The 24,052-nt window shown below is 40.9% G+C and overlaps 1 protein-coding gene across 8 annotated transcripts in view; it reads right to left on the reverse strand.

Moving 5' to 3' along the window:
• Nucleotides 1–22,138, reverse strand: part of REPS1 (RALBP1 associated Eps domain containing 1) — an 87,262-nt gene extending 65,124 nt beyond the window's left edge. For 4 of the 8 annotated variants that reach the window (XM_073022535.1, XM_008006856.3, XM_008006854.3 and 1 more), the window contains exon 1: nucleotides 21,411–22,138. In XM_073022535.1, coding sequence (XP_072878636.1) covers nucleotides 21,411–21,563 — 153 coding nt within the window. In that variant the 5' untranslated portion in view covers nucleotides 21,564–22,138. The remainder of the gene's footprint in view (nucleotides 1–21,410) is intronic. The other 4 variants (XM_008006855.3, XM_073022534.1, XM_073022532.1 and 1 more) reach the window with 3 other exon arrangements.
• Nucleotides 22,139–24,052: the final 1,914 nt, after the last annotated feature.

Below are 24,052 nucleotides of genomic sequence, written 5' to 3' on the forward strand. Positions count from 1 at the left end.
GTGTTGAGAGGCAGGACCTTTAAGAGGTGATTAGGTCACAAGGGCCCTGCCTTCGTGAATAGACTAATGCAATCATCACAGAAGTTGACTCATTATAAAAGGGAATTGGGCCCGCTCTTGGGCATGCAACTGTGCTCTCTTGCCCTTCTGCTTTCCATCATGGGATAATACAACAAGAAGGCCCCAGCCAGATATGAGCTCCTCGACCCTGGACTTCCCAGCCCCCAGAACTGGAAGAAATAAACTTTTTTTTCATTACCAATTACCCAGTCTATGGTATTCTGTTTAAAATAGCAACATAAAATGGACAAGACAACATCTAATCTTTAAAAATCTATTTCTGCCAAAGTGCCAGACATAGATATGTGACTCCTTTGAAAAATAACACAGGTATGTATTTAAATATGATTATGAGATCAAATATACAAGAAGTTATATTCACATTTTACTCAATTAAAAAGTACAGTATCACACACAAAACTTGAGGCTGACTCAACCTTAGGCCCCTTGATCTGCTGGGATTTATTAGTGTCTTCCTTTTGAGTTTCTATAGCTATATGCAGCAATAATTTTAGGGTAAAGGTAGTTCAGGGTAGTTTTGCTGAAGACTTGTTCTCCCTTGACTATTTATCATAATCCCAGTACAGCAACGTTTTATACTCAGTAGGTACTTAATGAACATATACAAACATCACTAAACACACTCCATCCCCAACACATGATAAGAATAAAGAACTCTTTTTCTTTGTTCTTATCATGTGTTGGGGATGGAGTGTGTTTAGTGATGTATGCACATGTACCCTAGAACTGAAAGTATAATAATAATAATAATAATAATAATAATGATAAAATAAAAATAAAAAAAAGAAAGAAAACTTCACAGAACTCCTTCTACCTATCAGAAGGAGTTGACAGAAGGCACTTAGTGTGCAAGACTATGTTTTAATAATGGATATACAGAAAATACCTTATTACAATAAATCTTTTAAAATAAAATATATCTTTAAAAAAAAAAAAAAAGAACAAAGAAAAAGAGCCTCAGGATCTCCAACAAGCTTCTTCCTAGGAGAATAGCAACAGTAGTAGCTAACAGCTATATAAAGCACTATTCCAAGTACCAGGCATTGTTCCAGGTACTTTACAAATGAATTCATTTAGTCCTTAAAACAATCCTAAGAGGCAAGGGTTACCTTTATTCCCCAAACACAGGAAGAAAAAAACTAATTAATGCCCAGAGAAACTAAGGCTCAGAGCAGTTAAGTACAGATGCTCCTTAACTTATGATGGGGTCACATTCTGATAAATGTGAACCTAAGCTGAAAATATCCCAAGTCAAAAGTATGTTTTCGACTCACAATATTTTCAACTTATGATGGGTTTACTGGGACATGATTCCATCAGAAGTTGAGGAGTGTACTGAATGTGTATCACTTTAACACCACTGTAAATGTGAAAAATCCTAAATCAAATCATTGTAAGTCAGGGACCATCTGTACTTACTTGATGGTGGTAACTCCTAAGAACTCAACTTCAACTTAAAAATTCCATCAAGGATTTTAAGCTGACTAAATGAAAATAAACAATAAACAAAATAAAAGTGACAATGATGAAAAAGCTTTCATTTATTGAGTGGTGTATCAGCACTTCTTTAATACAATCCTCAAAAATGACCCTAAAAATTACACATTGTTATTTTCATTTTACAAATCAAAGTAATGGGCAAAGAGAAAGTTCTTGGCCAAGGATATTGACTAGAAATTAGTAGAGCCAAGATATGAACCCAGCTTCATAGACCTCCAAAGCCTGGCTTTTTTCACTATGCCAGTATCTCCCAAATTTCAGACACTTGCATACCACCTTCACAAATTCTGCCATGTTCATGGACCACTTGCACTGTTATGTACTTAGTATTTTTTCTTCAAATGAGACACTTTTTTTAAAGTTAAACTTATTTTAAAAGAAACTTTGTATCATGTATAAATGGAAAATTCTACTTCACTTGAAACAGAGATAAAAAAATAATATATTCAATGAAAACAAAACTGTAATTTCAGCCAAATACCACTGTCTGCTAAATGTGCTTGCAGTCACATCAAGGCCTACCTGTCCTTTATTAAAAGAGAGCAAATAATACGGGAACGGTGTTAAAAAAAAAATTTTACTAGCTCCAATCTGAAACTTTCTCCGTGAATAATCAGATGTGAAAAACAATAAAAAAGAGAACAGCTTCTTCACTATGTGCAAGAATTGGGTACACATCTCACGCTTTGGGGAACAAAATATAAGGCTGCTCTACTGCCTCTCCTTGATTCAAGTACACACCCATATCTGCAGTCTTTCATGTTTTCTCAATATTGCAGAGAATGTGCTAACACTGAGTAGCAGACTGGTTATTATACCTAGTAGCATTATAGAAACATCTCATCAAAATCTTCTCCTCTTAAGTACTCACATACAATGTTGAAAATATATACCTGGCCCTGGGAGGAAAACAAAATTTTTACACAAAACCCTTTTTCTCAAAAACTTTCTGCCCTAGTTGCAAACACCACACAACCTATGATATAAGGCTGTATTTTTTTTTTTTTTTTTTTTTTGAGATAGTTCTCACTGTGTCTCCAAGGTCTGTCTTTCAGGCTAGAGTGCAGTAGCGTGATCTCGGCTCACTGCATCCTCAACCTCCCTGGTTCAAACCCCTCTTGCCTTAGCCCCCTTAGTAGCTAACAGGCATGCACCACTGCAGCTGGCCTTTTTTTTTTGGTAGAAATGGGGTCTCACTATGTTGCTGAGGCTGGTCTCAAACTCCTGGGCTCAAGTAATCATCTGCCTCAGCTTCCCAAAGTGCTGGTATTACAGCCATGAGCCACCATACCCAGCAAGGTTGTAATTTTAAGCATCAAAATGGTTGGCAACCTGAGCACAAGTTTTGCCATCACACGAAACTGAATTTGAATCCCAGTGCATGTTGCACATGTAGCCACTCTATAGCTCAAGGTTGCTCAGTTGAAAAACTGAAATAATACCTATCTCTAAATGTAAAGTTAAATATATGTCAAATAGCTTGATGCCTGGCCCATTATAGGTGCTATATAATTAGTACTCGACCCCTGTAAGAATTAAATAAAGGCCGGGCGCGGTGGCTCAAGCTTGTAATCCCAGCACTTTGGGAGGCCGAGACAGGCGGATCACGAGGTCAGGAGATCGAAACCATCCTGGCTAACACAGTGAAACCCCGTCTCTACTAAAAAATACAAAAAACTAGCCGGGCAAGGTGGCGGGCGCCTGTAGTCCCAGCTACTCGGGAGGCTGAGGCAGGAGAATGGCGTAAACCCGGGAGGCGGAGCTTGCAGTGAGCTGAGATCTGGCCACTACACTCCAGCCTGGGTGACAGAGCGAGACTCTGTCTCAAAAAAAAAAAAAAAAAGAATTAAATAAAAAGAGTGGTTACTGTGAGTTGGGATTTTTTTTTTTTTAATAAGTACCCAATCTCTAGTCCTTAAAGAATTGGTAGGTTTTTGGTCAGTCAAAACAAGAGAGGCAATCCAATTCAGGGTGCCAATAAGCCAATTCAGGAACTGTAGTGGTGGCTAGGTGGTACAATGAAGTTAGATGATGAAGGCTCTAAATGCCACACTAATTTTCACCGAACATTTCTTAAGAGTATCATATAATTTATAATTCACTAATCTATTCTTTAGCAATTACAGAAAAGCTTAACATTTAGGAGGCCACTATAGTAATCAATGAGGTGTTCAGAGCTTGGATTAGAGTAATGCTAAGAACAGAAAAGAATGATTGGCTAAGTTCTTTCAAAGAGAATCTGAAGGACTTTGAAAGTTGGATAAATGGAAAAGATGAGTCAAAGCTGACTCCAAAGAAGACAGTAAGAAGACAATCAGGATGTTAAAGACAGAATATTTCAGTTCCATGATGAACAAGAAGAGATAATATCCAACATGAAGTGATTCACTGCCAATTGCAAGGAAAGTGGTTCAACAGTATAAGACCTAAGAAAAGGTCACTGAATTTGGTGATTACGGTAACAACGAACTTTAAGAATATTTTTAAAAAACAAAAAACAAAAAGGAGGGGGCATATAAAAGTTAAATTACACCAAGCACAGTGGCTCATGCCTAAAATCCCAGCACTTTGGGAGGCCAAGGCAGGCAGATTGCTTTTAAGCTGAGGAGTTCAAGACCAGTCTGGCCAACATGGCAAAAACCCATCTCTAATAAAAACACGAAAAAAAAAGGCCGGGCATGGTAGTGCACACCTGTAGTCCCAGCTACTTGGGAGGCTAGGTGGGAGGATCGCTTAAGCCCAGGTAACAGAGGTGTAGTGAGCCAAGATCGTGCTATTGCACTCCAACTTGGGTGACAGAGCAAGACCCTGTCTCAAAAGATAAATCAGCAAATAAAAATAAAAGTTAGATTACTAGTGCTTAAGAACAGGCCAGGGTACAGGCAGTAGAGAAGAAATCAGGTCATTTGTTATTTGGCAGTAAAAGGAAGAAGAAAAATAGGAAGGCAGCTAGATGGGTGTGCAGGGTCAAATGAAAAACACCAGAAGCAAAAAGGAACATTATGTAGAAAATAACCATGAAACAATACAATTAGTAACTATGACAATTCCCTTTTTGCCATTTGTTAGGTGCTAGCAAGAAACACTAAGTTTGGATTCACTCCAGAATCAAATCTTAGAGGGAAATGTACTTAGGGAAGTAAAAGATTTCTATCTCTCAGGGTTCACAACTGTGGGTGGTAAACAGAAAATCTAACCATAAGCTCCCTTCCACCAGCCATTAATTCTTTAGTGTTCTGAATGAAGGCAGAGAATACAGTGGGTCATTAGCTTTCAAAGGTTTAAGATCTGTAGTTTCTATTATTCCTAATGACAAGTAGTACAATCCGTAATTCTGACATGGCACATGTCTCAGTGGCCTGTGCTAGGGAATGTGTGAAATCCTGTGAGTGTACCATCACTCAACCCAGCACCCTCATCTCTAAATTGACTTGTGGGCCGCCACTTGCAGCCAGGCACACTGGAACTCTGTAGAAGTTGTGCCTCATTATATTTTATGAAAAAAAAAGTATATGCTATAGTGCCAAGGTATCCAGATTCTACCATAATTTATTGTTTTAGTTGCCAATAAATTCAGTTTTAAAAAAATTTCTTACAATTACTCTGCTACATATAAAAAAAAGTGGGGGTAGGTAAGGGAAAAAGATTCTGAAAGGGAGGGAGGGGAAAGCAGCAATGTCTTGTCAGCAAAGCAGCGAAGTCAGAGCTCAGAGAATTCTGTGCTATTGTTTCTGTTCTTACTGCCTCCTTCTCTTCTCATGCTCAGAATGTTGATTGGGGTGGGGAGAGAGTACCCATAGTGCTAGGCAGTGGAACATCCAAGGCTTCAAGCTTCACCACCCCCACTTTCCACTTCCCTGGGTGAGGAGCCCAGAATTGCCTTAAGTCATCATCCCAATCACGTCTATGAATGCACACCAAAGCAGGGCTAAGCAAATGGCTTGCCCCAAAAAGTTGCCTATGTTTTCTAAACATCTATTACGTGTTTCTGCTGTTCTGCACATCATGAAAGAAAGGAAATCTGAGTTTTAACCACAACTTGCTCACAATATTGCTGGGATATAGAGATACTGGAGAAGCGGCCAAGCAATGGCATAAACACACCAAGAAACAGCATAAATGAACAAAAATCAATACAGTACAAAACATATATAAAAGGATAGGCAGCAGGGAAATTGGTATCAGTGAGAGTGAAGTTGTTCAAATTAATTTCCAAAACCTATAAAAGTCAATTAAGCCATGTTTTGAAAAGGGGGGGAGGAATAAGCACAGAAGTGAGGACAGAGTCTTGTACATGAAGGAAGTTACATGATAAAAAAGAATAGATGAAGAACAAGTAAAAGCTGTGTGAGAAACAGAAAAACAGATTTGCTGGGAGGGAACACAAAGTCCCTATTAGGAGAATAATCAGAAACAAGCCTGTGAGATGTAGCAGTGGGTTGGCAGAAGCTTTTAAGGCTGATTACGCATGACTACTCAGATTTGAAATGCTCTCTGTATCACCCTTCATTTTATGGGAATGCTACACCTTCTCTCTAAAAGAGTTACCTAAATTAAATGAGAAACTCCACTGACCTGTTTTCTGATTTAGATTACATGCTTGTCTACCAGTGCTTGCTCACTGTCAAGTTCAACAACTGAAAATTATGCCTCTGCAGGGCAGAGAAATGCATGTGAGTTTACTACTAAAGTAAGCCATGATACCACTTAAAAAAACAAAAAAAAAATTAAGAGAACAGCCTTGATGTAACAATTCCTTAAAGTTATTAGCATGCACGCTCAGTGTGTTTGACTAGCATCACCTGACCAATTTTAAAAGTATTAACGAGAATATTCACAGTCTAATTGAAAGCACTATGCAGTCTGTTCTCAGAGTTCCATACTGTTGAAAAAAACTCATTAATTATAATTTGGAAGTTTTTAAGTGGTATGATAAAATGAACAGGCTAGGCTGGGACCCATCAATGTACTGATGAGGAATGAAGTTCTAAAGCACCAGCTAAGCAGTCTAATAGGCTTCGAGTGAGTACCTAACAGGAACAAAGTGATAATACGGGAAACAAGGCTAAAACTTACCCTCAAATTGTTTGCCACCTATCACGGGAAAAAGATACACAGAAAGAATAATCTACAGTACAAATTGTATACAAGTGCAAACATACAGAACAGAGTTGGGAGACTACAGAAGGAGGGGTTATCTGGTTGGGATGATCAGGAAAAAGTTCAAGTAGGAGGTCAAACTAAAAAACAAAAAACGCATGGTATTTTAAGTGAAAGTTCAGAAATTATTTCAAAGACCTTTCTAATTCCATGAAAGATGATACAACATTCCAGAGATATAATGTGATGGTTCAGATTTAGGTAAGTAAGCCTGTGATAAAAATTATGAAGGAAACCAAAGGACTATAAAATGAGTTAGTCTGTAAATATCTCAATGTAGAAAATAATTCATCATAGGAAGAATCTGCTCTGGATCCCAGGAAAAAATACAGTAAGTTTAATAAAACCTCAACAATAATATAGAGACTGTAAAAAAATCTCCTGGGAATCAGTCAGAGTCTGAATAAGAAAACATTTTTGAAGGAGTAATACACAAGCTTGTCAGAAAGTAATCTGACTTTCACTCTTAAGCTTCCATGAAACACACATAGAACGTAGTAGGTTAAAGCAGGACTACTTAAATCCCAGCTCTACTACTTACTAGCTGTATAATTGTAGAGAAGTTACTTATCCTGTGTCATTTTAAAAATAGGGATAATAAACTGTGTCCACTTCACATCACTGAAACGAAAATGAATTATCATATATAAAGGGCCACAAACAATGCTGATATAGTAGGGACTACATCAGCATTATTACTATCGTTTGAATTGGCTGGCAATGTACATTAAGGTTAGAGATAAGCAAACATATTTTTGGGGAAAAAAGATAAATCATGTTCACTCATTCAACAAATATTCACTACTGACAATGTGCTAGGAATACAGTCATGAAGCAGATAGGCACAGTGACCCCTTGGAGATCAGAAGATTCGGTTTTCCAGGAGGACAGAAACCGTGTCTCCTTCACTCACCTCTGCATACTGAATGCCCTAGGGACAGATCCTGGAGCACAGCAGGTGTTTAATGGTGTTTGTTTAATTAATGAAAAGCGTAATTATAGGACATGAAATTGAAAAACAAAATTCTGAATATATGGAGAATAGGAATTCAATAGAACCATCCTCTGAACAAATGGTACAGCAATGCCACAGGATAACTAAACCTCAAGAAATTTGTCTACAAACCTTCAAGAATCTATTGATTCTTGAACATCATAAGAGCATACATTTTCCTATTAATAAAAATTAATGAAATGACACGCTTATTACAAGGATTAAATGAGATCCTGTGTTAAATGAGAATCACAAAGCTGCAATAAGATGCTGACGTGAAGAGGTAGGCTAGATTCTTCAGCTCCGAGGCTCACTCCTCAGCTAAATACAATTACTGTGTCCAGGTGTTTAGTGGTTGCTTACACAAATAGCTAAAACCTCTTGTATTAAATGTCCAAATGTGTTACGGGTTTAAAATGTAAGGTGCCTTTGGGTTTAATATCCAAGATTCAAGTCTTTGGAGGCTGACCTAATTTCAGATGAAGAGATATTATACTTCCATACCCACATGGCCTTCCTAACAGTTTCAAGAAAGTTTCAGAAAACTCCTGAGGTCTTAAGTGAAAACAGAAACCTAAATCTCTGGGACAATTTCAGAGTTAATTAACTCTGAAAGAACATTTCAAATATAAAGACTTTAAGGCAGGACACGATGGTTCATGCCTGTAATCCTCGCTTGAGTCCAGGAGTTTAACAGCTAAAAAATACAAAAATTAGCTGGGCATGATAGCATGTGCCTGTAATCCTAGCTACTTGGGAAGCTGAGGTGGGACGATCCCTTGAGCCTGGGAGGTTGAGGCTGTAGTGAGCCATGATCATGCCATGCCACTGCACTCCAGCCTGGGTGACAGAGTGAGACACTGTCTCAAAAAAAAAAAAAAAAAAAAAAAATTAGGCTTGCATTCCTCATTTTTAGTGATTGGCCTCATTCAGGAACCACCACCAAGTCTGCACGTGCTTCTAAAGCCACCCAGCTGCTGCTACTCTCAAGCTTTCAAATGTCCACCTAACTCTGCTGCCCAGAAGGAAGGAACATGGCATCACACTCAGCACATCCAAAATTCACCACATTATCTTCTCCCCAAACCCCTTACCTTGCCCTCTGCTTCTTTATTTCCATGTTAATGGCATCACCCTTCTGTAGGCTCCAAACCTCAGAATCATTCTTTGAGTCCTCTAGTGGTAAACTTCACTTCAAGAGAGCAAACCCTCAAATTAACTATCCAGTGAAAGAGCAAAACAAAAGGCTTACTGACAGAATCGAAAGGTTGGGAAAGCATTATGAAGTTCACCCAACAAAATCAATGATAGGTATAAAGCTAGATTTGAAGAACAACAGACAATTTTCTCTAGTATTAAAGCCAAGATTCTACAAATTCTGTGTTTTCTCATATACAGCAGAGCTTAAGTGAGTGAAACTTACTTGATCACCTTCTAAGAATCAGGCACTATCAGTTTGGTAGTATTAAAACTTCAGAAATGGCCAAGGCGGAGGATCACCTGAGGTTAGGAGTTTGAGACCAGCCTGGTCAACAAGACGAAACCCCATCTCTACTAAAAAATACAAAAATTAGCTGGGCGTGGGGCGCAGGCCTGTAATCCCAGCTACTCAGGAGGCTGAGGCAGGAGAACAGCTTGAACCCGGGAGGCGGAGGGTTCAGTAAGTAGAGACTGTGCCACTATGCTCCAGCCTGGGAGACAGAGCCAGACTCCGTCTTAAAACAAAACAAAACAAAACAAAACAAAACAAACAAACAAAAAACCTCCAGAAATGGTATTGGCTTCAGTTTACAGATGAGGAAATGAAATCTCAAGAGAAGTTAAGAACTTACAAAGGATGAGAAGTTAATAAGCACCAACTGGAGATTCAAAATCTAGAACTGTCATATTCCAAAGTCTATGCTATTATTGACTACACTCAATACTTGCTGACACAGAAAATTACGAGGGTGTTGTAATTACTTTTCTATGGAATATAATGAAGTGCTTCAGAAAAGATATGCATTCTTCTAAATCAGCTATTAACATACAGTATCATTAAACACTTTGAAGTCAAACCTCTGATCCTTCTAGTCACAAATGAGACACCAAGAAAAACTAGTATACTCTTAGTTTCCAAACAATGAATTCTTGTTTCAAGGATATAGATACTTCTATTTCCACGTACAACATTTTGCATAACTCATGGGCAAAAAGCAGCAATAATCACTTTATGCAACTATTTTTTTCTCCAAAGGAACACACTTATAATTGTGAGTATTAGGCCCAAGATCTAGCTACTTATGCAAACTCAGATTGAATACAGCTATTTCAAAATACAAAACACCAAATCAGTCCCTTTAAGTAACATTAGAATGGCCCCCAAAAAGATTCATGATAGCGACAGTGATTATTCCAGTGGACAAACCAACCCAAAATAGTCCTGTAGATTGAAACCACTATTTCATTAAAATTAGTACTTGTCAGTCATGACTACTTCAAATTCGCATTATTCTTTGAAGTATTATATTTCTGTAATTTCCCATAATATTAAAATATCTGAGTTAAGTGTACAAAAATTCATCATACCACTAAAGGTCAATAGATGGAAACTGGTCTTCATTCTAAATCATATTATTTTTAGCCCCTTCTAAGGTCAATAAATAATGTACTTGTAAAACAACACATACAAAAGCACGCAGAGCAGTCCCTGTCACACAGAACAGTGAATAAATGTTAGCTTGATGCTAATGTAATATAATGTAAATATACTCAGTTCTAATGAATCTTGGAAGATGAGATATGGCAATCTCCGCTACATGTAAAAATCTATCAGTATATCATCTTTCAAAATTTAAATCCTTTATCAAATGCCAGATTACATTATGCTGAAGTTTTGTAATTAAACTATGTAAGCAGTACACAGTCCTTCATTCTCCACCACACTCAACTTTTACATTCTCCTAGATGACTATTTTGTAATTTTTAATTCATAGCTTTGAGGTATAATTTATAAACCGTAAAATCCAACCATCGTACATGTACAATTAATTGAGTTTTAAGAAAATTATAGAGTGTATACAGTACTATCACTACAATCTAATTTTAGAATTTTTCTGTCACCCAAGTATTTTCCTCCAGACCATTTCTCTTGCTCTGGTCTCAGGCAACCACTAATCTGCTATATCTCTATAGATTTGCTTTTTGTAGACAGTCCATATAAATGTAACCACACAATATGTACTCTTTTGTATTTGGTTTGACAGTTAGCATGTTGTTATTACAGATGAGGTCTCGCTATGTCACCCAGGCTGGAGTGTAGTGGCGTGAACACAGCTCACTGCAGCCTTAAACACCTGGGCTTAAGCTATCCTCTTTCCTCAGCCTTCCAAGAATAGCCTGAATGATATGCAGGTGCCATCACACTCAGCTAATTTTATTTATTAATTTTTTTGCGACAGGGTCTTGCTATGTTGCCCAGAGCCATGTTTTTGACATTCATGTTTGTTATAACATATATCACTAATTTGTTTCTTTTTTATTGCAGAATAGTTTTCCGCATTTTATGTATTCAAACACCATTTGATGGATATTTGAATTGTTTTCTAGTTTTTGACTACAGTGAATAATGCTAACAGACATGTACATGCCATTATTTCTACATGTATTTTCATTTCTCTTGGGTAGATTCTTAACAGCGGAACTGCTAGTTCCTATGGCAAATTTAGGCTTAACTTAAGAAAAAGCCAAACTGTTTCCCAAAGTGGTTGTGCCATTTACAGTCCCAAGTGCCTAGGGTTCCAGTTTCTTAACAATATAAATACTAGGCATTGTCAGTCTTTTTAATTATAGCCACTCTGGTCAGTGCGTGATAGTATATCACTGTGATTTAATTTGCATTTCCCTAATGACTAATGATGTTTTCATATGCTTTTTGGCCATTCTTATAGTTGTCTTTGGTGAAATACCTATTTAACGGGCTTAAGCCTAAGAATGGGCTTTTGCCCATTTTTTTTTTTTTCCCTTTATAAGTGAGTTGTAAGATTTTTCAAATATATTCTAGATTAAAGACCTTTACCATGTTTATAATATGCAAATATTTCTCCCCAATCTACGGCTTATCTTTTTATGCTTTCTTAAGTATCCTCTGAAGTGTAAAAGTTTTAAAAATATTTAATAAAGCCGAATTATTTCTTGTTTCTTTTCCTTTTCTTTTTTTTTTCTTTTTTTTTTTTTTTTTGTTTGAGACAGGGTCTGGCTCTGTTGCCCAGGTTGGAGTCCATTGGCACAATCTTGGGTCTCTCTGACCTCTGCCTCCCTGACCTCTGCCTCCCAGGCTTAAACCATCCTCCTGCCTCAGCCTCCCAAGTAGCTGGGACCACAGGTGCACACCACCACACCCAGCTAATTTATTTTATCTTTTTTTATAGGCAGGGGTCTCCCTATGTTGCCCAGGCTGGTCTCAAACTCCTGTGCTCAAGTGATCTGCCCACCTCAACCTCACAAAGTGCTAGGATTACAGGTGTGAGTCACTGTGCCCAGCCCTGTTTTGTAGTTTTTAATACAAAAATCTTGGTGACTCTTTTCTTAAGTTTATTCCTAAGTATGTCAGGCCTCTTTGAAACTAATGTAAGTTTGTTTTTTTTTTCCCTTACTTTCATATTAAGATTTTATGTCACTACTATACTGTTAATCCTGCCTCAGTTTGTAGAAAATAAAAGCCATTAGGCCAGAACATCTTCCCACTAAATCTATATTCCACCCACTAAATCTATATTCCTACTTGCCTCTGTAACCATGTTGTTCTTTCTTCACCACTGTTAAAACTGAGGAAGTGGCCGGGCGTGGTGGCTCATGCCTGAAATCCCAGCACTTTGGGAGGCCAAGGCGGGCGGATCACGACGTCGAGAGTTCGAGACCAGCCTGGCTAACATGGTGAAACCCCTTCTCTACTAAAAAGACAAAAATCAGGCAGGCATGGTGGTGGGCGCCTGTAATCCCAGCTACACTGAAGGCTGAGGCAGGAGAATCGCTTGAACCCGGGAGGCGGAGGTTGCAGTGAGCCAAGACCACACCATTGCACTCCAGCCTGGGAGACAGAGTGAGAATCCATCTCAAAACAAAACAAAACAAAACAAAACAAACAAAAAAAACACTGAGGAAGTATCCCCTTCTTATCAAAGGACACTGTGCAGTCAGGATCCTGACCATTCCTGCTTTCTCAAGGACTTCTCATCTCCCTTATCTTAGCAATCCTAACAACTAAAATCATTCTGCAGAATTTCTCACACTCAAAAAGAAACAAACAAAAATATTTCCTTTATATCCTCATACACCTCTAGCTTCTACCCTGTATCTATTCCCTTTCACAGGCAAACTTCTTTCAAAGCTATCTATACACCCTATCTCTAGTTCCTCAGCCATCATTTATCCCTCAAATCACTCAAATCTGGCATCCATCTACACTAGTCCAGGAAACTGGCTCACTGAAGTTACTAATAACTTCCAGGTTGCCAAATCCAATGGCCACATTCCTGCCCACATCTTCTCAGCCTCTCAGTGAAACTCAATACAGCTGACTACCCACCCCCCTTGAAATACCTGCATTATTTGGCATCCACGACATGATAATACTGTACATTACACATTCCCAATTTGTACCACTCTGGTTGTGTGCTTTCTAGCCTCCTTCCAAGAGGCCTTCCAGTTTACTCAACTTAGAAACGTTCAGCATTCCTCAGGATTCCAATTCTAGTCAATCTTTCTTTCTTTTCTTTTCTTCAATTATTTCATTCATTTTCATTACCTTAAATGTCACTAACATAGTGACAATCTTCAAATGACATATCTAAGCCAAGTATCTCTGAATTCCTCAAGATTTATAGATCTCTCTAACAGGCCTACTTGACAAACAGGCTTCTGAGAACTAGACAAAAGGGGAACTCCTGAATTCACCCTTACCCCTCCCACCCAAACAACCCCCGCCAAAATCCATTCCTCTTCCAACCATACAATAGTGGCAACTTCCAGCAACATCCTCAAGTTCTTTCCCCTCCCTTACGTTCCATATCCAATGCATTACTATGCCTTCCTATTTCTACCACCTAAAAAATTCTCGGATATGTCCACTGTTCTCTATCCTACCGCCACCTCGCTAATTTAAGCCATTGCTGTCTGCTGCCTGGACTGTTGCATATCCACTAGCCTATCCACTTCCACTTGCCCCCAGTATTCTTTTTGCTCATACATCAGTCAGCATGATCTTTTAAAATATAATTCAGCTTTGGGAGGCCGAGATGGGCAGATCACGAGGTCGGGAGATTGAGACCATCCTGGCTAATACGATGAAACCCTGTCTCTACTAAAAAATACAAAAACCAAGCCAGGCGAGGTGGCGGCCACCTGTAGTCCCAGCTACTCGGGAGGCTGAGGCAGGAGAATGGCGTAAAGCCGGGAGGCAGAGCTTGCAGTGAGCTGAGATCTGGCCACTGCACTCCAGGCTGGGTGACTGAGCAAGATTCCGTCTCAAAACAAAACAAACAAAAAAACATATATACATATATATATATAAAAAATTCAGGTGATGCTACACCCCCAAATAAAAACTTTTCGTATATCTCCACTAAAATCCAAATTCCTTTTCACTGAGTACAAGGGCCTGCCTTATGCAGTCCCTGCCATTCTCCCCTCTTGTCCATAGTTTCACACACTGCCCTCTTGACAGCCTCAGGCCCTTCCCAGTTCTCTCTATATGAAACACCTTATTCTCCCTCCCCGACCCCTCATCCAGGCGTCCTCTAAGGGGCCTTCCCTTACACCTAAGTAGGTCCCCACTACCTCCTCATCCAATGATTCTCTATTATTGTATACAGTTCTTTTTTTCTTTTCTTTTCTTTGGGGGGGACGTGGTGGGGGGTGGAATGGAGACTTGCTCTGTCACCCAGGCTGGAGTGTAGTGACACTACTATGTCTACTATGTCTCACTGCAGCCTCGACTTCCCAGGCTCAAGTGATCCTCCTGCCTCTGCCTCTCGAGTAGCTGAGACTACGGGCCACCATGCCGGGCCATTTTTTTTTCTTTTTGACATTGGCACAAGTCAGAGAACATGTCTTTATCCTTCACCACTGCATGTATACAAAGAACAGCCACAAGGAAGTCTTAGTTCAAATATTTAAAACTGATTTAAGACAGAGAAATGTTTAACATTTCTCAGGTCAGCGTGCTCTTCCTTAAAACTGAATTAATGTAGAAGGCCATAAGATAAGCTTGACTCAATTAGGGGAAGGCTGGAAATCATAAATTAAGTGCAAAATTCTGTGGAACTATGTTTTCTAAGCAGATGTCCAGTGTGTACACCAGAATCTCAAAGGAATCAACAACCCAAAAGAGACAGACTAATACATTCTGGCTTCATTATTTAATGATAGACCCCAAATTCAACACATGGCTAATTCTTGAAACAAAATGGAGAACAGATGTAGTATTCTTAATTTTAAAAAGCCTAAGTCTTAGAATTCATCAAATCTCAATGAAATGTGGTATATGGTTTAACTTCCATTACACAGAGGGAAAAGATGAGTGCAGATGCATCTACAACAGGAAAGGTTACAGAAAATAAAACATATATAAGGGAAAACATCAGAAATGACAAGTCTTATCACCCATTTCAAATTCTCATGGCCTTGAAGAACTAAGCACCCACGGATTTATGACCCTTCTATCAGTTTCCTCTTATATATATCTCCTCTTTATAGTCCTCAAAGAATGTCAAATAATCCAGTTCCAGTGTCAAGATAGTGGAGCAATTAACCACAAGACTTTGTGCTACTTTTAAAGGGGTGTGTCTGGAATAGATTAGCTGCTCCTACACAAAGATAGTCTCGTTTGAGTCAGAAATCATGAAAACCCAATTCCATAGCTAAACGAGACATTCTGTGATTTGTTCAGGGTCACAAAGTTAGCTGATGCCAGGACTGGAACCTGCCTGCCACACAGTTAGCGCTCTTCATACCACCTTCTCATGCTCTTGTGTCGTTCCATCAAATGTTTGGCATGAATTCCCAATATACTAAAACTCTAACTCTGGGCTATTGATTAAAAACAAACAAACAAACAAGCAAACAAAATGACTAAAACTAACATAAGAAACTCAAGAAGACAGAAATTTTAAAAGTAAATAGGACACTACAGAAAGACATTAACCGTGACTTCTTTCACAAACAGTATCTTTTTCAACTGTGTATAGGTAAGTGATTAAGGCAAGATTATTTCTGTAGTTTATTACAATTATTTTAGTAATTCAGAACTAAAAACCACTACTCCAGAATACCAAACCCGAGACTTATTAAGTTTATATCTTTCAACACATAAATGAGTTCTGCTTTCCTATTGTTAAACTTATCGCTAATGCCAGATTTTGTAATTGATTTAAATAAGTTTCAAGAGAAAAACAAAATGGTTTGTTTCACTGTTATTGCTTTTCCCCATTAAATTTATGTGTGTTATTCAAATATTCTACCAAGATATTGCTCAACACAAATGATCTAAAGATTTTCAGCTTCATTAACAGGGTACATTGCTCACAAACCTCAATGAAAGAACAGTTAGTACTAGAACCTTTTATCAACCTATTATGCATTCAAAGTCTGTATGAAGTTTTAAGACATTTCCCAAACAGAAGCTTTTGGTGAAAGCAAAGAAAACATTCTGATTAGTGTGGTAAATAGTACATCTTTCCTAATCTTTAAAAAATAAAATAAACTACTCGGAAAAAGCTGACTTTTAAGCCACAACACTGAATATTGTCTTGCTCAGCAGACAGCAAAATTCCTCATGATTAAATCCTATGAGCCAGATTTTTCTCCCCCTCATCTTGCTATTATGTGGCATGGAGCATAATTTTACAAAGCATCCACTCCTTCAGTTTATCTATTGACATTCTGTCTTCAAAAACAAACTCTTAAACTCAGAATAGATTTTCCTCTGCTATTCCAAAGCAAGTATAATGAGCACACCTTAAAACATCTGACAGTTGTAATAAAGAAAAATTGTATCTGTGTGTGCCCCAGATACCAACTACAAGAATCTCCCTCTTTCTCTGAAGTGGCTGTGTTTCAAGACATCATCATACATTAAACTACTTACTATGCAAAGGAGGAAGTTGATACGTAACTCAAAATCAAATATTCCAAAATCCCTACTGTTCATAAGAACTGTGGGCAAGTCAAAATGAGACCAACTGAATTTTATTCCTTACCCTGCCCCCAAACCACATGACCAGAGAAGGCTGGTGAATAATAGTAAGGGAGAGATACGAACTATTCACAAATAAATTATTTAAATTCCCTGCTATCAAGTTCTTAGTAAACAAGAATAAACCTGTAATCCCAGCACTCTGGGAGGCTGAGGTGGGTGGATCACAAGGTCAGGAGTTCAAGACCAGCCTGGCCAATATGGTGAAACCCCGTCTCTACTAAAAATACAAAAATTAGCCGAGCGTGGTGGCGGCGCATGCCTGTAGTCCCAGCTACCCAGGAGGCTGAGGCAGGACAATCACTTGAACCTGGGAGGTGGAGGTTGCAGTGAGCCAAGATCGCACCACTGCACTCCAGCCTGGGCGACAGAGCAAGACTGTCTCAAAAAATAAAAAATAAAAATAAAGAAGAATAACACCCACTTCACAAGGTGCTGCAAGGATCAAATGAGTTCTTCCATGAAAATGATTTGCCTGGTCAAAGAACGTAATAGGCACTCAATAAATGCCAGCTCCTTCCTCGTTTGGTTCTGGGCTCGGTGTTCTTTGTTCTCTACACTCACGTCCCCAGATGACTCAGTCCCCTCCTAACTTTTACTAACAAACACTGTAAACTACTGTACCAATCAAGGTCCTGATATGTATGTGCATACCCAGTCTATGTGACACTGTCTCCCATCCCTAAACACCTAGGTGAGCAAAACAGAGGAAAAGACCCCAAACACCTGAACCTGAACTGCTGTAAGAACCAGCAGGACAAATCTCCACCCACTTCCAACTGTCCCCAAGAGATCTGAATTGCCATCTAAAAATGTCTGAAACCAAACTCATCATTGTCTCTTTTAAAAAGTAAGCCCTCTTCCTGCTCCTTTTCTAACTGTGAGTGGTGTGATGAAGAATAACCCTTGCCCCATTGTACTCTCACTAAAACACTGCCAAATAACCCAGGCCTCTCGAGTTTACCTTCATAATCTCTACCACCTCTCTCTCTCTCTCTCTTTTTTTGAGACGGCGTCTTGCTCTGTCACCTAGGCTGGAGTGCAGTGGCTCGATCCCGGCTCACTGCAACCTCCTCCTTCTCCCAGGTTCTAAGTGATTCTCCTGCCTTGGCCTCCAGAGTAGCTGGGATTACAGGCATGCGCCACCACACGCGGCTAATTTTGTGTTTTTAGTAGAGACAGGGTTTCACCATGTTGGCCAGGTTGGTCTCGAACTCCTGACCTCAGGTGATCCACCTGCCTCGGCCTCCCAAAGTGCTGGGATTACAGGTGTGAGCCACTGTGCCTGGCCCATATCTCATGTTTGTCCCACTCCCACCACTATATTCCAGGTTAGGGTTTCTCAGTCTCAGCACTACTGACATTTTGGGTACATAATTCTTGTGGAGGCTGTCCTGTGCACTGCAGGATGTTTAGCAGCATTTCTGGCCTCTACCCACTAGATGCCAGTAGAACTGCTCTCTCCCCTCCAGTTATGACAATCAAAAATGTCTCTAGACACTGCCAAATGCCCCTTCCCCATTGTCACCCTCATTCCCAAGTTTGAGTACCACTGGCCCAGTTTCTTACTTCGTATCTGCCATACAAAATCAGCCCCCAAGTTAAGTCTACAGTTTTATTCTTCTAATTCCTGTGGCCCTGACAAATGACTCCTAAAGCACTGCTTTATGAGTCATTTCTTTAAATCTACCACTCCCTGTTACCTTCACAATTAGTTCAAAGCTCTCCATCCAACCTTGATAATCTGGCTTCAATTAAACATTATTCCACAAAGCACCTCATATAGTGGCTACCCAGCAGTCCTTCAATAACACATCCAGTCTCTCTCTTTCTGTTCTACTGGTGTCACCCTGGTTGGAAGTCCATGACCTAGCACCCAATCCAGATCACTAAAAGAGTCTCATTCCCTAGCCTCTCTGCCACTCAAAGTCAGAAACTTTTCAGTGGTTCTCCATTGCCTGCTGAAATATCGTACCTACTGCCCTTCTTCAGAGTCTTTCCTAATATGGCCTCTTTCTAATTTTATGTTCCGTTATCCTGAAAGCACTAGTCCTTGAAAAGGCTCCTACACTTTCCACTTTCGATCACATTTTTTCTCTGCCTGGAAGCCCTCATAATTCCACTCCCCTCACTCCACCCTAATTTAAAGTCCATCTGAATTAAGTCAAAAAGCCTTTCTTGGTCATACCTCCTTTGTATTTACATAACACTTGGCACCTCTCCTATGGCATACATTCTACCTTATGTTATACATGAGTACTCCTGTAATTGACAAGATCCTTAAGAGCTTCTTACTCCTCTTCCGATGCCTGCAATGCCTAGCCCAGTGTTAAGCAGAGAACTTGGTACTAGATATGAGCTTCCCCAAATGTTTCCCACTTAGATAGCAATGGAGGACTGTTTTCAGATAATCCCAAACTCCCTTAAGGGAAGTAAGCACATATTCTCCTTTTGTCTCATATGTCTATGTCTTAGACCAATTTTTAAGTAAACTGCCTTCAAGATATCTGGATTGCTATTTAGTATACATTACTGTAGAGTTCTGCTTCAGGGAGTTCCAACTTGTAACTGAACCCTGAATATTTAAGCTCTCTCTTTATGCCAAAAGACAATGGAAATTTATTTTTTGAATGTTAATAAAATTGAGCAAAACATAAAAATAACTTGCATTGGATTAAACATGTTTCAAGTAAAGATTCATTAGTGCTGATGTGTCTGTCCTAAAAATTACATTTCAAGTTCTAAAGTCTTTGCGTATCATTAAAAAGACTGAAAGTTTTATTTCAACTCCTTCTCACCTCAAAGACAAACCAAAATAGAACACAGGCTTTTCCTTAATTTTATTTAGATCCTAACTTGAAGGTATATTCTGTTATTTCCTCAAAAGGAGCAAAAAGAGGATCATTAATGAGCATGTTCTGACCAGATCTTTAAGTCCTACTCCAAAGTTGTAAGAGGAGAGTACCGTAGACCACACTACCAGCACCCTCTGTTAGCAGACCACAGAATCAGTTTTGTATGTCTCTGAGCTAAGAATGGTTTTACATATTTGTGTTTTGTAAACACAAAAACAAAGAAGAATATGCAACAGAGAGCATATATGGCCAGCAAAGCCCAAAATATTTACTATTTGTCCCTTTTCAACAGGATGAAATTGGACTCCTTGTTGCCCTTCACTGGCACGTAAGACACCCCAATTTTTCCTCCCAAGGTTTTAAAAAAGCAATATAAAACACAAGAACATGTAAAAGATCGAACTCGTTCAACTTAGTCATAGTTAATGCGGACCTAACTTCTAAAACAGAGGCCTGTGTGTGGACATTTTTATACTTCACAGAATTTTTGTTAGAAGAAACTTGCCTTCATTCTGTGGATGAACATACTTATGCTTGAAAAGGGAAAGTGCCTGACCCAAAGTCATATTGCTGATTAACAGCAGAGTAGGGTCAAGGACCTAGCCCTCAAAACCCTGGTCCAATGCTCTGCAGTCCACTACATACGACTACACATGTGGCTTTAAGTTTTGGAGATGTGGATGATGTGGATAACTAGCTTGGATCAATATAAAAGATGAATGCTTAAAACCTGTTCCTAATATGCTGTTTAGACAGACTCCTACTAGCAGCTATGAATCATTAAACAGAGTAGCACTAATGCTCACCACATACATTAGATAAGAATTTCTAGGAAGTCTTCTGTTTTAAAAGCATATATGATAAAGAAGGCTTGAAACCTATAGGGCTTGCTCCTCCAGGGCTTCAGATTAGGGAAAATACGCACTTCTGTCTACCAGCTGTTCAATACTCATCTCCCAATCCAAATCCGCAAGTTCCACAAATGCTTTCGAATGCCTGTTGAAAAAAACTGTTCAGTCTCATACACACGTTCTACAGATAATTACAACTTCTTGTATGCCTACTTGTAAAACTACTCACTAGTTCACATTTTTAAAAATTGCCCTAAGAATTTTGCTTCCTTTAACAAAAGTTTCTTCGATGCCTAAACCGGTAAAACTCACTTTATCGCGTCTTCTCGGTTAATTCAAGAATTAAAAAAACCATTTTGCCCATACTGATAACTTCACTACTCCGCAGGATCCGAAAAGCTCTGTATGCCAGGTTCTAGGATTCACACACATTGACAACCTAAGATCCTTCACGTGAGGTAGCTCTTGTAGTGCAGAGCACAGATTCTCAGGGTAGTGGGGGATACCGGCTGAGGCTCTTCAGACCCCCACCACAGGAGTTCCGTCTTCTAAGAGCCATCCCCTCCCCCTCGGCCGCGGCGCGAGTCCAGGCCTCCCGGGCACCTGCGGCCCCTACCCGCTGCGGGGACCCCGACCCAGACCCCCGCCAGTCCCCAAGGAATCGGCGCCCACTCCCACTCCCGGAGGCTGGCGACTGCAGGCCTGAGCCGCCCGCCGACCCCGGGACGCGACGTTACCTGTAGGACCACGTCGTTGGGCAGCTGCGCGGCCCGGAACAGCTCCAGCACCCGCCCGTTGACCACCACCTTCTTGGTGCTCTCAATGTCGCAGTAGGAGAAGAGATCTGAATAGTATTTCTGCTCCGCATCGCTCAGCGTTAAGCCTTCCATCTTCGCCTCCGGCTCACGGCCGCCCCGCCCCGCATGCACTACTCGGGGCCCGGCCCCAGGACCCTGGGCCGGCAAGGGCTGCGCGTGGCCCGGCCTCCTGCTAGCTTCCCGAAGTCGCCGGCCCCGGCCTCACAGGCGCCAGGTGCGCCCAAGCAACAGGGCCCAGAGGTCGCGAGGAGGGAGCCCGGCTGCGCTCGGCGCGCCACCGCCTGCGAGGCCCGGCGCAGTCCCGGGCTCCGCGCAGCGCGCGCCTGCGGCTGCGGCTCCGACCCTGGCCGCGGCCGCCGGGAGGGTGCAGAAAAAGAGGCGGGGGCCGCGGAGACGAGAGGCACTGGTGGACTCCGCCCCCGCCGCGGGTTCGAGTCTCCCCGGCTCCCCGCCGATTCCCCCAGACTTCCCGCCTCGGCTTCCCCTTCCGTCCACGCCTCCGGAGCGGCAGCGCTTCCCGGAAAGTTGTGGGGCTTCGAACCTAAAGTTTCGGGGGATCTGGGCTGAGCGTGGCCGCCGCTCCGCCTCCCTCCGCCGCCATTTACAGCGCCCGGCCCGGCCCCGACGCGCCCGCACCAACAGTGACAGCGGCGGCCGCGCTCCAGACCCGGATGTGAGGCCGGGAGGAGAGAGCGCGAGAGGGAGAGAGAAACACCCACCAGGCTGGCTTGGCCGCTCCCGGGAGAGGGAGGAGGCCGCAGCGCCCCCTGGTGGCCGGCGCCCGGCGGCGGGATGACCGAGCCGCCCTCTGCGCGGAGACCTCAGCAAGACCCCCGGAAAGGGGGGTGCAGAGGAAAACAGCCAGCAGCTCATTAAGGCCGAGATAACTAAGATACGGGTTGCAGTTTTTATGTTTCGCAGCTTCTGGTCCTAAGCGTCTAAATAATTGGATTGAAAGGGGAGCTTTGTTCAGGTTATTATCATTCTATCTGTACCTTTTTGGTACAAATGAAGATAAATGCAGTATTTCCATCTGTTCTGAAGGGCTATAAACATCCAGGCTATCCCGGAAGCCTCCACGTAGACACCAACATTGAGGCTTCGTCTCATTCGTGCTTTAAGCCATGTTTACCTGAGAAACAAAATATGCTGAATAGAGGGGAAAACTGGCAAAGTTGTCCTCTTTGTTCACAAGGTCATTCCGGTCACTGGGAACTTAATACTCTACATTTATACCGTCAACTCTATCAACTCATGTAGGCCCAGGTCTGCCCACAGGTGCTGCCTTCCTTATTTTCTCCTTTATGAAAATCATGGAGTGGCGCTCTAGGGGATTCTTCAGCTATTTCAAGTAGAATATCTTAAGAATTTATACTTGGCAAATATAAAATACTTCAAAGACGGTAGCTAAGGCAGAATTACACAGAGTTTTGGTTTTTATTTTGTCTTCTACAAGTTGTTTCCCAGAGTGCGGATCCTATAAATGACACATATGAGGAAATTATTACAGGTTCCCAGTCATTTATCTGTAATTGCAAAATTCAAAGAGCACTGAAAATTCAAAGACTTTTTTGTAACCCTTTGGAAGTAAAACCTGCCCTGCAAAATCTAAACTAAGCTTGCATGAAGCTATTTCTAGCCTTTATGGATGTCACTTAGTGTCAATTTTTATTCATTTTACTCCAGGCCTTTGTGGAATGTTAATATGTACACAGTTACAGGCATTCTATTATCTTTCTATTTTTTAAGAAAGGTAAGAGATTGTAGACCTGTCAATATCTTCTGACTTGACTAGTAGTATTTGATAAAGGTAAGTATATACTATCCATTAAGCTTATTTCCCATCTCTAAGACTTTCAGTTTGCTACAGCAGCCCCTCATGTGGCCTTTCAGGGCACCTGCAGGAAGTGATCAGAGCCCCCCAGACAGCTGCCTTCCAAAGGTGTAAACAGGAAGAGCACAAAGGGGTAGAGATTGGCTCACAATTGTCTTTGCATCTTTTTCTCGGCCACCTTTCCTAGGCCTTGCAGCCCTTGTCTGCCCCAGGGCCTTTGTTCCTGCCATCTAAAATAGTCCTTCCACAAACCATGGCATGGCATATTCTCTCACATGGTTTCAGGTCCCTGCTTACATGTCACCTCCTCAGAGCGGCCTTCCTGCAGCAGCTGCTCTAAAATAGTCCCACCATGCACTATCCGCTTATCTGAATTCTTTTTTTTTTTTTTTCTTTTGAGACAGGGTCTCCCACTGTCACCCAGGCTGGAGTGCAGGGGCATAATCTTGGCTCACTGTAGCCTCGACCTCCTGAGCTCAGGTGATTCTCCCACCTCAGCCTCCCAGGTGGCTGGGATCACAGGCCCAGGCCACCATGCCCAGCTAAATTTTGTGTGTTTGGTTTTTGTAGAGACAGAGTTTTGCCATGTTGCCCAGACTGGTCTCAAACTCTTGGGCTCACCCTCCTCAGCCTCCCAAAGTGCTGGGATTAGAGGCATAAGCCACACTGCACCCAACCTGAATTCTTTTTCTTTATAACACTTGTCACTATCTGACGTTACATATAT

Source organism: Chlorocebus sabaeus, chromosome 13, assembly GCF_047675955.1.
Source record: "Chlorocebus sabaeus isolate Y175 chromosome 13, mChlSab1.0.hap1, whole genome shotgun sequence".
In the NCBI taxonomy this organism is placed as follows: domain Eukaryota; kingdom Metazoa; phylum Chordata; class Mammalia; order Primates; family Cercopithecidae; genus Chlorocebus; species Chlorocebus sabaeus.